The sequence below is a fragment of the Gekko japonicus genome, unplaced genomic scaffold, assembly GCF_001447785.1.
Source record: "Gekko japonicus isolate JY-2015 unplaced genomic scaffold, Gekko_japonicus_V1.1 scaffold87, whole genome shotgun sequence".
Classification (NCBI taxonomy): Eukaryota; Metazoa; Chordata; class Lepidosauria; order Squamata; family Gekkonidae; genus Gekko; species Gekko japonicus.
This window is the reverse complement of record NW_015164184.1, coordinates 732,631-745,396: the sequence shown is the minus strand read 5'-3', so window position 1 is coordinate 745,396 and position 12,766 is coordinate 732,631. Positions and strand designations below refer to the sequence as shown.

At 42.1% G+C, this 12,766-nt stretch overlaps 1 protein-coding gene across 1 annotated transcript in view; it reads left to right on the top strand.

The window, feature by feature from the left end:
• The window catches only part of ZEB1 (zinc finger E-box binding homeobox 1), a 198,926-nt gene that overhangs the window by 79,897 nt on the left and 106,263 nt on the right, over positions 1-12,766 (top strand). The window contains exon 3 of the mRNA XM_015408108.1: positions 250-303. Coding sequence (XP_015263594.1) covers positions 250-303 — 54 coding nt within the window. The remainder of the gene's footprint in view (positions 1-249; positions 304-12,766) is intronic.

Genomic DNA, 12,766 nt, shown 5'->3' with positions numbered 1-12,766 from the left:
CCCCCCTTCCAGGCCAAACCACTCGCTACTTTCGCCTCCGCCTCTTTTAGTGCCTGCAGTGCATGTTGATTTATCTCTGTAGCCATTGAACATATTGTTTCTCCTCCCACACCCCCGCCAACCTCCAGATCTTGGCAGAAGTGTTAGAAGTGTTTTAAAACACACACGCACAATATATTCAACCCCCCCCCTTCCCTCTGTCAACACGAGGGGGGTAAGGAAGGTTTCTTTCTCGGCTGGGCTGGGGAGGAGGGATCGTGAATCGGCCAAGTTTCTCTCTCGCTCGCCCTCTTCGATTTCGAGGTACCTGTTTGTATAATAATCATAATCATGGGTGGTAACGGTTTGGCCGCGGCGGCGCCCCCCCCCCCCCCTCCCACTTTCTCATGCTGGCTCTGAGCAACCGCTACAGCCTATATAAGGAATGACGCTTACTTTTCAGATTTAACGACTCTCTCTTCTTTTTCTTCCCTTCTTGGTGCATACTGATTACTTTAAAATTAGTTGCAAAACTGTTGAAACGCGGCGGAATAAATACTCAGAACTTTGGTGTTGTTGGAATTATTTCTTAATCTTCTGGAAAATAACAGGGAAGATCTTTGCCTCTCTGTGACTTCATAGGATGTGAACCGGGAGGTTTTGTAACCTTCCCTGGCAGTTTTTGGGTTTTTTTTTAGTTTTCATGTGGCATTTCCTGCCTGTGTACGGTTATGGATAGGAAGGGGTTTCGTGGTGGGTTGAAATCATGACGTTTGGAAGGAGTTTTAATATCTCTGAATAGGAAGGGGGGGGGGGGGAGGCATCACAATGTGTGAATTTCACATATAAACACTGGCCTTTTAGCTGACTAAAAGTTGATCTGGTGGTTCTGCACTAATAGTTCTCTGCTCTGTAGAGGTGGATTTATTTTTAGCTGGATATATGCGGGATATTGCAATGTTAATTTCCTGTTCAAGACCACATGTTTGTGTGTGTGTGGTATTGAAGCTTTATTAAAGGTAAGTTAAGAAAGTGCTGTTCTCTCCTTTACCTTATTTAAAATGTTAATGATAGTGAAAGGGGGCTTTTCTTGTTGCTGACGACATGTGCATGACATGTGAGTCTGAACCACCCAGTCTCTGGGAAGGAGCTGTAAACATGTTTACCTGAACAGGAAAGAAAATGGATTTTCTCTTAAAGATTCTCTTAATTGGAATATCATACCTCTAAAGCATATCAACAGATGCCTTGAGACAGTCCCCGAATACCTAGCTGTTGAAACCAGCGGGGGAGAAGGGATTCTGACGGCTGCAGCAAATGGCAACTTGTGCAGGTAGAAGAAAAGATGGTGTGTGAGGTTTCTCTAGCATGCATGTCAGCCCTCTCCTGTCTGCTGCTTTCATTCTCAAGGGAGGGATTTATTTACCATGCTTGCTGTCAGTGTTTTTCCTTTGTGCTTAATATTAGGAAAAACATATTTGAGGGTGTTTAGCACAGATCGTTTTGTCTGCAGCATGCATGACTCGTAGAAAACAAAAGGTGTATGGGATACAATGCCATTCCAGGTACCTTCTCATTTGTCATCATTCTTGGTACAGATCATCGCACCTGTTCTCAGGTTTTACTGTTAAGCCTTTGATTAGATACTAGGTAATTCTGATGAAAATACAGCCTTTTATAAACAAATTAAGAATAACCCTCCCTGGCTAGGCTAGATAATAGATCCTGGATGATAGAGATTTCTCAGCAGTAGGTTCCTGTTTGACTTGCAAATGTTTACTGATCAGAATTGCTAGGGAAAGTTAACCCTTAAACCTTGGCCACAAATAGGCAATAGAAATGATTTCTCTAGCAAATCGCCGCCATAAATGTGCTGCTGTTCTCTTGCCTTTCAGAGATAAGCTCCATGTCTGCTAATCCTCTACAATAATTTTTCTGTCCTCAGCATTAAAGGACAGATTATGAGAAACTGATTCACAGAAGTATGGTTTCACCAAATTATGTTAAATGTGGCTGCTGATAGAACAGAATGAACTGTAGAAAAAATATAGAATTAAAAACTGCTTAATATTAAGCACTTCAGTAGAAAAGAAGTGTATCTGCCTTAATTTTTGTAAACTATTACTGTTGCCACCTTTCCCCCCTCTTCCTCCTGCCTGCCACCTCCCGTAGTATAAAGGTATACTTTCTTGGTATGTTAGTGTACCTGTATTTGAAAATATGTGTCACTTTAAATCTCTACAGGTAATGTCCTACTACAAGATGGTAATAAAAATGTTTCTGTATTGTCACAGAGGAACCTGCAGCAGTGGCTGGCACTTCCTGTCTATTAGCTTAAGTCCATTCTGCAAAGCTTTTCTCAAATACCATTGCTTTGAAGTATCAGCATGCCTAGGAAATCACAACAGCTGACAATAATTCAAGAACAGAGTGTTTATATCGTACATATATTTCATAGTTATGTAATAATAGAGAAATTCTTGTAACTGGGTAGGACTGTAGAACTGAAACTATAATTTGATCTAAGGTAATTCTTACCTCTCTTAAGTGGGCTCAACCTTAAATTAGCTATCATATTAAACATGGCACTTTGACATGACATTTGGGGTAGGATATTTGCTCAAAATATGAACAGCATTTCCTTTTTGTCTCACAGACTCATCCAGGCAATATAGCAAAACAGCATCAAGACTAAAATAAATAAACTTGTCAATATCTTTGTTTGAAGGAATCTTTGGCTAGGCCTCTCTATTTTCTGTTAAATTCCTGACAATTTCAAGCAGTAATATCTACTCCTACCATTTTTTCAACTAATGCAGGATATGTTCCGCAACTTAATTTTGATCAATCATAGTAACAAGTATGCTTGAATATACACCTGCCAAGTACCAAAATCATAATACTACCTACCACTTATGGATTGTTCAAAGCACATTACTTATGTGATCACTGACCTCTACATCAGCCCTCTAAAGTTGGTCAGTATTGTTCCCCTCTTGCAAATGATGGAACTGGAAAAAGGCCACATAATGAATTAACTTTTGAGGTGAGATTCCAACCTCTAGCCAATATATTGCCTCAGGACTAATAGCATTGATGTTTTCTGGGGCATTTTTTTTAGAATGGCACAATGCTAGCAGTAAAGCTGTCATTGCAGGTTCTTGTACTTCCTCAATGTGCATTAATTTTGTGTATGTGCATTGTAGACACGTGTAAGTATAATCATAAATCTGGCCCACGCAGAAGCAGTAGGGATGGAAGGGTAGAGCTGCTTGTGTTCAAGGAAATTTTGCTAATGCATTCCTGATAAGGAGACTGCATTTTTATCTTCCTTTCTCATTCCTGTCTTGTCCTCCCCCCATCCTCTTCAAAGGAGAATGTTGCTTGTGGGACAATGTATTCTTTTCCTCCTTAACCTCTTTTCAGAGGCAGACTACCACTTCCCTCCGTCAAATTTTCTTGGGGCCAAACAGACATTTTCCTTCCTGTTTTGTGTAATACCTCAGAGCACATTGTTTCCAAGCTGTTGACCTTCCTTTTGCAAACCCCTAGTACAGTAACTGTTCTATGTTAGGTGAAATTGTATATTTCAGTGATTCATGCCACATATTCACCGTCTAGACTTGGGCAAGTTCTTTTGGCCTCTGTTAAACATCCATACAGAAGATTATTAGTGATGTAGATCTCTTCCATTGTTAGGGGAGCTACGCTTCATCCAATTTTTAGTGTGAATTTGGGCCTTGCATAGAATTGCAGCCTTATTGTTTATTTTGAAATTATGCTGGAGTTCAGTGTTAACTTTAACTGAATATCCAAACTTATTGCTGCTATAATTGTGTGAATTTTTTTCTAAACATAAGTATTTTCATATTCCCTCTCATAATGCTGGTTTCAAGCCAAAGCAATATAAATCTTACTTTTGGTTACTACAGTTATGTTTCTGCTTTCAACTTCTGTGTTTTTCTGCCTGTACAAGCTAAAATACCTTGTGTTCCTTAAAGTGCAGCAGCTTGCGCCTCAGTCTAACCATGGGTTAGTGTGTGTTTTTTTGGGGTGTATATTTTATTATTATTTGTTATTATCTGTAGAAATCAAAGGCATGTATATGTTTACATTTTAATGTGCTAATGGATCCAATCCTGCATACATGATAGGAAGTCCAATTGTACTCCATGATTTCCTTTTGAGTAAAATGTAGGTGCATGCTGTGCTCTGTAATACTATTTTAAAGGACATGAAATTGTAAAAGGAAGTTTTATAGAAGCTGTTATGTATTTACAATTTTCTGGAAGTTCAGTTTCTTCCTGTAAGTTCAAACAGTTCCAGAAATGTTGCCTGCATAAGCATGGCTGTTTGGGTTTTTTTCCAATTACAGCTGAAGGGGAGAGAGAAGCAGGGGGTGGTAGGCTTTGAATATCAGGAAATGTTACATCATCAGTGTCTTTGAGTCTAAGTCTTCCACCTCTGTCAAACCATTGTGTGATCCTTGCAAGTACTGTTTTCCTCAATTTCTGTTCACCTGGTGGTTTTGTGGGCACACCCTGCCACCTAGGTGCAGTAGCTGTAAATTACTTAATGATAACTCTAAATTTTCAGTTTGGATTTCTATGTACATACCTTCTATGGTATGTGACTCACAGCCCAAGTCTAAAAGCCCAGCACCTTGCCAGCACTGCTAGCCAGTACCTTGTGATTACTTGGCAGAAGAGAGAAAGCTAAACAAAACATAGGTGCAGAGACCATAGCAGCAACTCTACAAGCTGACAATTACTCCTGTGATAGTTGGGGGGATAGAAGCAGGCTTGGTGCATGCTGATGCAGCCAGGGGGGCTTGGTGCATGCTGATGCAGCCAGGGGGGCTTGGTGCATGCTGATGCAGCCAGGGGGGCTTGGTGCATGCTGATGCAGCCATGCTTCCCTGGCCTCAGCCTACCACTATCCACACGACAACACAACAAGGAAGGGGGACACTGCTTTTTTCACTGTAAGCAGCTCCATGGTATGAGTGGGAGGAGCTCTGAAAGGAATGCACACCATGCAGTTATACACATGTGGGTTTGAATCCCTTCCTGCAACTGTGTTCCCTTATACCAGGATGTACACTGAGAAGGAAACACAGTCAATCACAGCCTCATGCCTCTGTGGTTCAGTGGAGGTAGCTCTGATACGATGCTCAATACCTTTTTCTCTGAAGGGTTCAGGTCTGGAGAGGGGGTGGGCAATGATGAAGTACACCAGTCTTCTGTCAGGAATGGGAGAGAGAAGAGGAGGAGACTGTATTTATACCCTGCCCTTCACTACCTGAAGGAGTCACAGAGCGGCTTACAATCTCCTTTCCCTTCCCCTCCCCGCAATAGGCACCCTGTGACAAGCTCTGAAAGAACTTGTGACTTACCCAAGGTCATACCAGCAGCTGTGTGTGGAGGAGTAGGAAATCAAACCCGGTTCTCCCAGATTTGAGTCCGCGCTCCTAACCGCTACACCAAACAGACTCCAGGGTAGCAGCAAGAGAATACGCAACTGCATAAAACATTAGGCATCCTTCATCAGTTGTGTTGACACCAGCCATATGTGCCAGAAGGATAGACTGTAGAGAAAAACATAGTGCAGTAAAGTACAGTTAGTGTGCCTAGGATCCCCAGTTTGAATGTTACATGGAACTACAGGTACCGCTCGTTCTAGTTGATGTTCTCCATTGGGAATGGTCACTCTCGCTGAAAGCTTTCAAATGATTGCCTGCCTCACATATTAATCTTGCATTCATTATTCTCCTGCTGTACTGGGGAGCAATTATTACCACCACCTGCTTCCATTCATCCAGCAATCCTTGAACTCCATCTGTCTGACACCCCTCACCTGCCAGTCATGCCCTACAACTGTGTCTACACTTTCTGCTGGGACTGCTTCATGGGACAGTGCAATAAATACCACCATAAGTACCATCTTGTTTGGCCATTACTAGCAGTGAGTCACCAGAGACTATGGCTCTGTGGCTTGTGTCCCCCACTTGTGGTAGGGGATTATAGCTGCTCACTTACAGTGTGGTGATAACACTGCCAGCATGTCTGCAAACATGCCCTATGCCCTCTATTGCTACCCACTGGTACTGACTCTTGAGGGGATGTGGTTGCTGCAGCATTGCACAGAGTAGGTACAGGTGGAGCAGAATAAACACTAGTGTTCACAGCCTGAGGCAAGGGATCTTCCTCTGTGCTTACCTGTGTGTGTTACATTGTTCTTACACACACACACACACAGTTGAAGCAATGGAAACTGCCACTGGATGCTAAATGACAGGTGCTACAACAATCTGTGTTCTCTCCCTTAGCTGTTTGTGTGAAGTTACTTTTCTGTGGGGTTTCCTTCACAGAGGTCCCGCCATGTATGTTCTAAGTGTGTATGGCAAGATACTGCCAGATAGAGCATATCTCTCCAGATATACCTGTTGTCTTCAGGAAATGGTGACATAGAGTTTAGTTGCCATTCTGTACCCTTCAGAAATAGGTTTAAGATTATGCTGTTGGAGAAGCAAACTGGAAAATGGAGTGGGGCAGTAGGCTGGATAGAGCTTGGAAGTACCACTGCCTTTGGAGTGGGTGCACCAGTGGCTCTAGCTTGTTCTTGTTTATGTAGCATATGCTTGGAACGTTATCCTGTGATGATTCAAATGTGTCACCTGGCAAGTGACTCTTCTGGGTAATGGTTGAAGCCATTGTCTCCCTAGTGGATGTAAAAGCACATTAGTGCAAAATATATCTGGGCACAGTAAAGACAAGACTGGACACTGAGGGTAAAGAGAGAGCTTCCCCCATCCTATTTCACATGTATCCATGAGCTGCTATCTGGAAACTGGGGAGTGCCAAATACTATGGCACTGATCCAGATTGGCTCTCATGGCATCTTTAAATTTATTTAAAAGTAACGGGATCCGGTCAAAATCTATTACCCTTCATTTGGTCACCCCTTGGTAATTGAAACAATAACTTACTGGTGCAGTTGTTCTCCAGAGTAGTAATAAATAACAACTTTTAAGTAAGGTAACAATTATGCTTTGTATACTGTGAATTGTAGAGCTTCTTGGCATAAATCTGTCAAACAAGCAAATTGCTAGATGGCAGGTGTTAGTGGTGCGTGGCGCATATTTTTTTTCCTTGTGCCTCTTTTCCAGTAGGGATCATGTTTTTTTCACAGTGACTGAGGATAGTAACTCAAACTTTTCAAACATAATAGTAGTCTGCTTAACATGCTGGGTCAACAAATTCCATGAAAAGGATATCAAAGTTTAATTCTTAATTATAAGGGAACATTGTTTTCTTTTTTTATATAGCCTTCACTTTTAGGCGTCCTGTTTCTACACTGAACCTGATGTAGTTAGCAACCTCAAAACAAGTACCTAAATTAGTATACTTGAAGAAAGAACAGGATACAAATACAAGAGATAGTCTCTAAGTGGTCCAGTAGTGTACACTCTTCCCTGTGACTTCAGCGATCTACTATGCAGACTTAAGATTCAGTCTTGAAATATCTGTTTTCTGAAAATAGGAAGAGAATTGTGTCTACCTGAAGGCATTGGCAAAGTCATTTTGATGGCAGTCTCTGTAAAACAGTACAAGAAGATGCTTGATAGGCTACTGCATTTTAACACCTGTTTGCAAAGCATGTGACTGGGAATCCAAGCAAGAACAGATGCTTAGGTTCCACTGTTGTGGGGTTCAGTTGCCATATAAAGAGAGCCACCTGACCAATCTTAAGACTGTTCTATGCCTGCTGACATAACAGAGAACTTAAGCACAGTTTCTCCTATCACTGGCCCAGACAAGAGATGGTGTGCCTGTACAATTCTGTATGTTCTATTCCAGCACAGCATTTCTTTCTTGGCAGCCTGGTGGGAAGATGCCTTATATAAAAAAAATGAACCTGTGTCATACAGCTTGTTTACTTACAGCAGATGACGAAGACATTTGTCTCTGCTGCCTCTCACTCACATTCCAGTGCCATCATGAACTTCAGAGATTGTGTGGCTAACTTCCTGTGTAGATATTTGACCATTTGGAAGTTTCAGTTGGTATATAAGCTGATATTGGGTGTGCTTAGTTGATTTTGGAATGACTTCATTGGCTCTCGTTTTGCTTCTGGCTTAGGGTTTAAGGTAGTAGTTCTTTCGTATAAAACCCTTTTTGACCTAGGACCCATATATACTGTATGTCTCTCCTTGTGTGCCAGGCTTACTCAATGGTTACTATAATTTGGGCTTCTGGGAGGTTTGGAAAGCAGCAAACTGAATGCCTGGTTTTATTGCAAGTGATCTGGAAGAGATCAAGGTTCAAAGGTAAGGTGTGATACATTTTCAAAGAAGTTTGTACTTGCACTAATGATCTTGAAAGGAGATGGCTTTGTTTTTGCAAAGAGCACTGCCTAAACTCATCAGGTCTTCACTGAAGAATTACAACCGCAAATAGGGAATTTAGAGTATTCATCATCACTGAGTGTTTGTAGAAAGATTGTTTGTGATCTTCCTCTTTGGAGCTAGCATGCACTCTGCAGAACAGCTGCTCGATGTTTGGGCTCGTAACAGAAGATGGTAGCTAAGGAAGGGTACTAGCAGTTGCCTAGACAGAAGCTTAAACATCCCATTTACATCTCGTGTGCTTCCATGTAAACAGACAGGCAGTTGTGTTCAGTACCAGCAGAGTAAAAAGAACTGAGAACAGCGTGGTTTAAGAATGTATTTAAAATTAGTGCTGAGGCGAATGAGAAGATCATTTTGGTGATATTTTATACTTTATTACACAAAGGTTAAAAAGTTCACAAACAGATGAGTGCTCATTGGTTGGAGAGAATGAAAGTGTGCCCATATTTTCATGGTAAATTGGTTGAAGGTCCCTCCCCTGATCCAGTCACTACTATTTGTCTAGTTGGAACAAAATATGGATATGCAGTGCGATGAGAAACGCCATGCAGGTGGATTGTGTCTTAATTCAAATCTTAAAGTTCCTCCCCAACTATATTCTGCCCCAACTAGCCATATAGATTAGATGGCAGTTTTGTTGTACGTACATAGTGGGCAAAAAAGTTGGGGAATATTGGCTACTTGGTATGCAGTGAGAAGGGAACATTCATATCTTCCCTTCTGTTTAAGGGTAATGGAAGGGCTTCGTTTTCTCTCAATGACTAGTCCTAGAGCTAAATCTGTTTAGGGTTGCATAGGGAAAAAAGGAAACTGTTAAAGGGTGGTATAGCATAGTAGGGCTGTAAATAAGCCTAAAATCCCTTGTAAGATAACTGAGGGGTTTCTCATGAGGATTTTTATACCCCTCAGTAGCCCATTTCTTCTTTCTAAAATTAGCACAAGACTACTTAAAACTAAAGTTTGATTGTGCCTTTTACTTTCTTGGGCACTGCTGAAATTTGTAAGGCCATGGCTTGGAGAATTGTGAAAGGACCACAGACTTCCTCTCCTAAGTCAAATAAAAGATACTCAAGAACTGTAAAGTGAATCAAAAACACTGGATTGAAGAAAAAGGTGCTGGGGGGGGGAGATTAAACCACATGCTTTTTCCCCCTAATATAAACTGCCCCCCAAATAGCTGCTATTTGCACTGGGTGGTTGCAAAAGGGGGACATTTAGGCATAGCACAGGTACCTGTCTTCAACCTGCGTGCAGGCTAATTACAGCTGGGACCAGGGGCTGGATTAGAGAAGCCGCACAGAAGGTAGGTGTTTAGGTCCATCCCCATTCGCAGTTTAGGTCCAATTTAGGTCCATCCCCATTCGCAGATCTACAACATGCAGAGTTCTTGTTTGTTTTGTGAATTAGTCTGCTAAAAGCAGTGTCAGAAATCTGTTATATTAATTTTATTCATATAAACAGTCTTTTAAAATAGACTGGCAGCTATAAGACTATTAGCATACTGATACAAATTGAGCACTTCAGAGAATAAACTGACCAGAAAATATTGTACATCCCCCTACTAACTATTCTTGACCTCTTAAAACTTTGTACAAGATAAAAGATACTACATCTTAAGTGAAAATATACCGCTATTGAAAGGTCAATCAAATGCCTTTATTACCCCATGCCTTTGGGAGGCATTTTTAAAAGAGCTAATTTATGACATTTTAATTCAATTCAGATGATTCTTCCGGCAGTGGTTGGAGGACTAGGAAGAAGCAGCAGACTTGCATACTCTTCATCTTTCTCCCTCCTCTCTTTTCACTCTCAGTTTCTTGTTTAGCACCAGCTATAGTTTGCCATGACATCCAAACTGGGCAAGTGGTAAACATCATAGAATCATAGAGTTGGAAGGGATCTCCAGGGTCATCTAGTCCAACCCCCTGCACAATGCCGGAAATTCACAAATACCTCCCCCTCCACACCCACAGTGACCGCTGTTGCACACCCAGAAGATGACAAAACACCTCCAGGATCCCTGGCCAAACTGGCCTGGAGAAAAATTGCTTCCTTACCCCAAAGTGGCAATCACCATTTCCCTGGGCATGTAAGAAAAGGCCACAAGAACTAAGCACTCAGGCAGCCTTTCCTGCCCTCCCTCTCATGATCTGCCTAAGTTCACAGAATCAGAATTCTTCCTAATGTTTAGCTGCAAACGCTTCTGATTTAATTTCAACCCGTTGGTTCTGGTCCGACCTTCTGGAGCAACAGAAATCAACTCCACACCATCCTCTATATGACAGCCCTTCAAGTACTTGAAGATGGTTATCATATCACCTCTCAGTTGTCTCCTGTCTAGCCTAAACATACCCAGCTCCTTCAACCTTTCCTCATAGGACTTGGTCTCCAGCTTGGTCAACATCTTCGTTGCCCTCCTCTGGACACGTTCCAGCTTGTCTATATCCTTCTTAAATTGTGGTGCCCAAAACTGAACATAATACTCTAGGTGAGGTCTACCCAGAGCAGAGTAAAGTGGTACCATCACTTCATGTGATCTGGATGCTATACTTCTGTTGATACAGCCCAAAATCACATTTGCCTTTTTAGCAACTGCATCAGAAACCATAGTTTGAAGTAGGCACCCAATGCTGATTTGAAGGGCAAATTCTAAGCATAATTTACCATATCTGACATTATGGCAATCTATATTAAGCATTAAATAAGAAATGAGAAGGAAGATAGGCATGGCAGGAGAGATGTGGGTGAAGAAAAGGCTTGTGTTTTTGGTTATTCAAAAGTCAGTTTCTACGCCAGTAGGAGTAGTTGAGCTCTGAAGTTCCAACCACTGACCTGTATGGTAGGCTTGTCTGAAAAACTGAACCAAGAATTCTTATAAACTGCAGTGTCTTTGGCTGCTCATACACAGGGATTTTTGCGTGGAGAGCAAGAAGTAGGAAAGATCTAATACATGACATCGCACTAATTCAGAGCATGAATCATGCTGTTCTTCAGATTAAAAGGGAAACTTCAAAGTAGCTGAATGGGAATGTCCATGTAAACATTTCCTCCATCACTATGGTGTGTGTGTGTGTGTGTGTGTATAGCTAATCTCTGCTTTCAAAATGGTGTGAGTCAACTTGCTGCTTTGTGTCATCCCCTCCCTCCTTTTTAGTCCTTTAAAGGGCTTTAAGGTGTTTTCCACTCTGCTGCCAATACACAGCACTGTAGTATATCTAGGAAGGCAAAGAGGAGGTTTCAGGGCCATGGGAGGGCATTGAGTAATGCAGCAACTGGGGGGTATGAACACTATTGACACCTGCTCTTGTACCATTTGCTGTTGTTGCCATGATGGTGGCATGTTCTTGTGCCCTCATGTGGAAGCAACCCCTGAACGCAACTCAATCAAAAGTCAATAAGCTGGAATTGTAAAACCCCTAGTCATCAAGCCTGATGACCTGATCCCAAAGCTCTGATTAACATGTGCAGCTTCTGTTTGATAGAGGGTTTCACTTCAGTTTTTGGCACAGCTCCAGTTACACATCTTCCTCTGAACTGGATGCAGAAACCCCTGCTCATGTGCAGCTGTGGACTGAATTACACTGGAAGGGTTTCTCCAGTTAGAACATAAGAACATAAGAGACGCCAATGTTGGATCAGGCCAAAGGCCCATCCAGTCCAACACTCTGTGTCACACGGTGGCCAGAAATACCAGTGCCATCAGGAAGTCCAGCAGTGGGGCCAGGACATTAGAAGCCCTCCCACTGTTGACCCCCCCCCAAGCACCAAGAAGACAGAGCATCACTTGCCCCAGAGCCCCTAGCTATACCTTGTGGCTAATAGCCACTGATGGACCTCTGCTCCATATGCTTATCTAATTCCCTTTTGAAGCCATCCATGCTTGTAGCACCCACCACTTCCTGTGGCAGTGAATTCCAAGTGTTAATCACTCTTTGGGTGAAGAAGGACTTCCTCTTATCCGTTCTAACCCGACCGCTCTGCAGTTTCATGGAGTGCCCACGAGTTCTTGTATTGTGAGAAAGGGAGAAAAGTACCTCTTTCTTTACCTGCTCTTTCCCATGCATAATCTTATAAACCTCGATCATGTCACCCCTCAGTCGTCTTTTCTCCAAGCTAAAGAGCCCTAAGCGCTTTAACCTTTCCTCATAGGGAAAGTGTTCCAACCCTTTTATCATTCGAGTTGCCCTTTTCTGCACTTTTTCCAAAGCTATAATATCCTTTTTAAGGTGTGGTGCCCAGAACTGCACACAGTATTCCAAATGAGGTCTCACCATTGATTTATATAGGGGCATTATTATATTGGCTGATCTGTTTTCAATACCCTTCCTAATAATCCCCAGCATAGCATTGGCCTTCTTTATTGCAGTCACACACTGT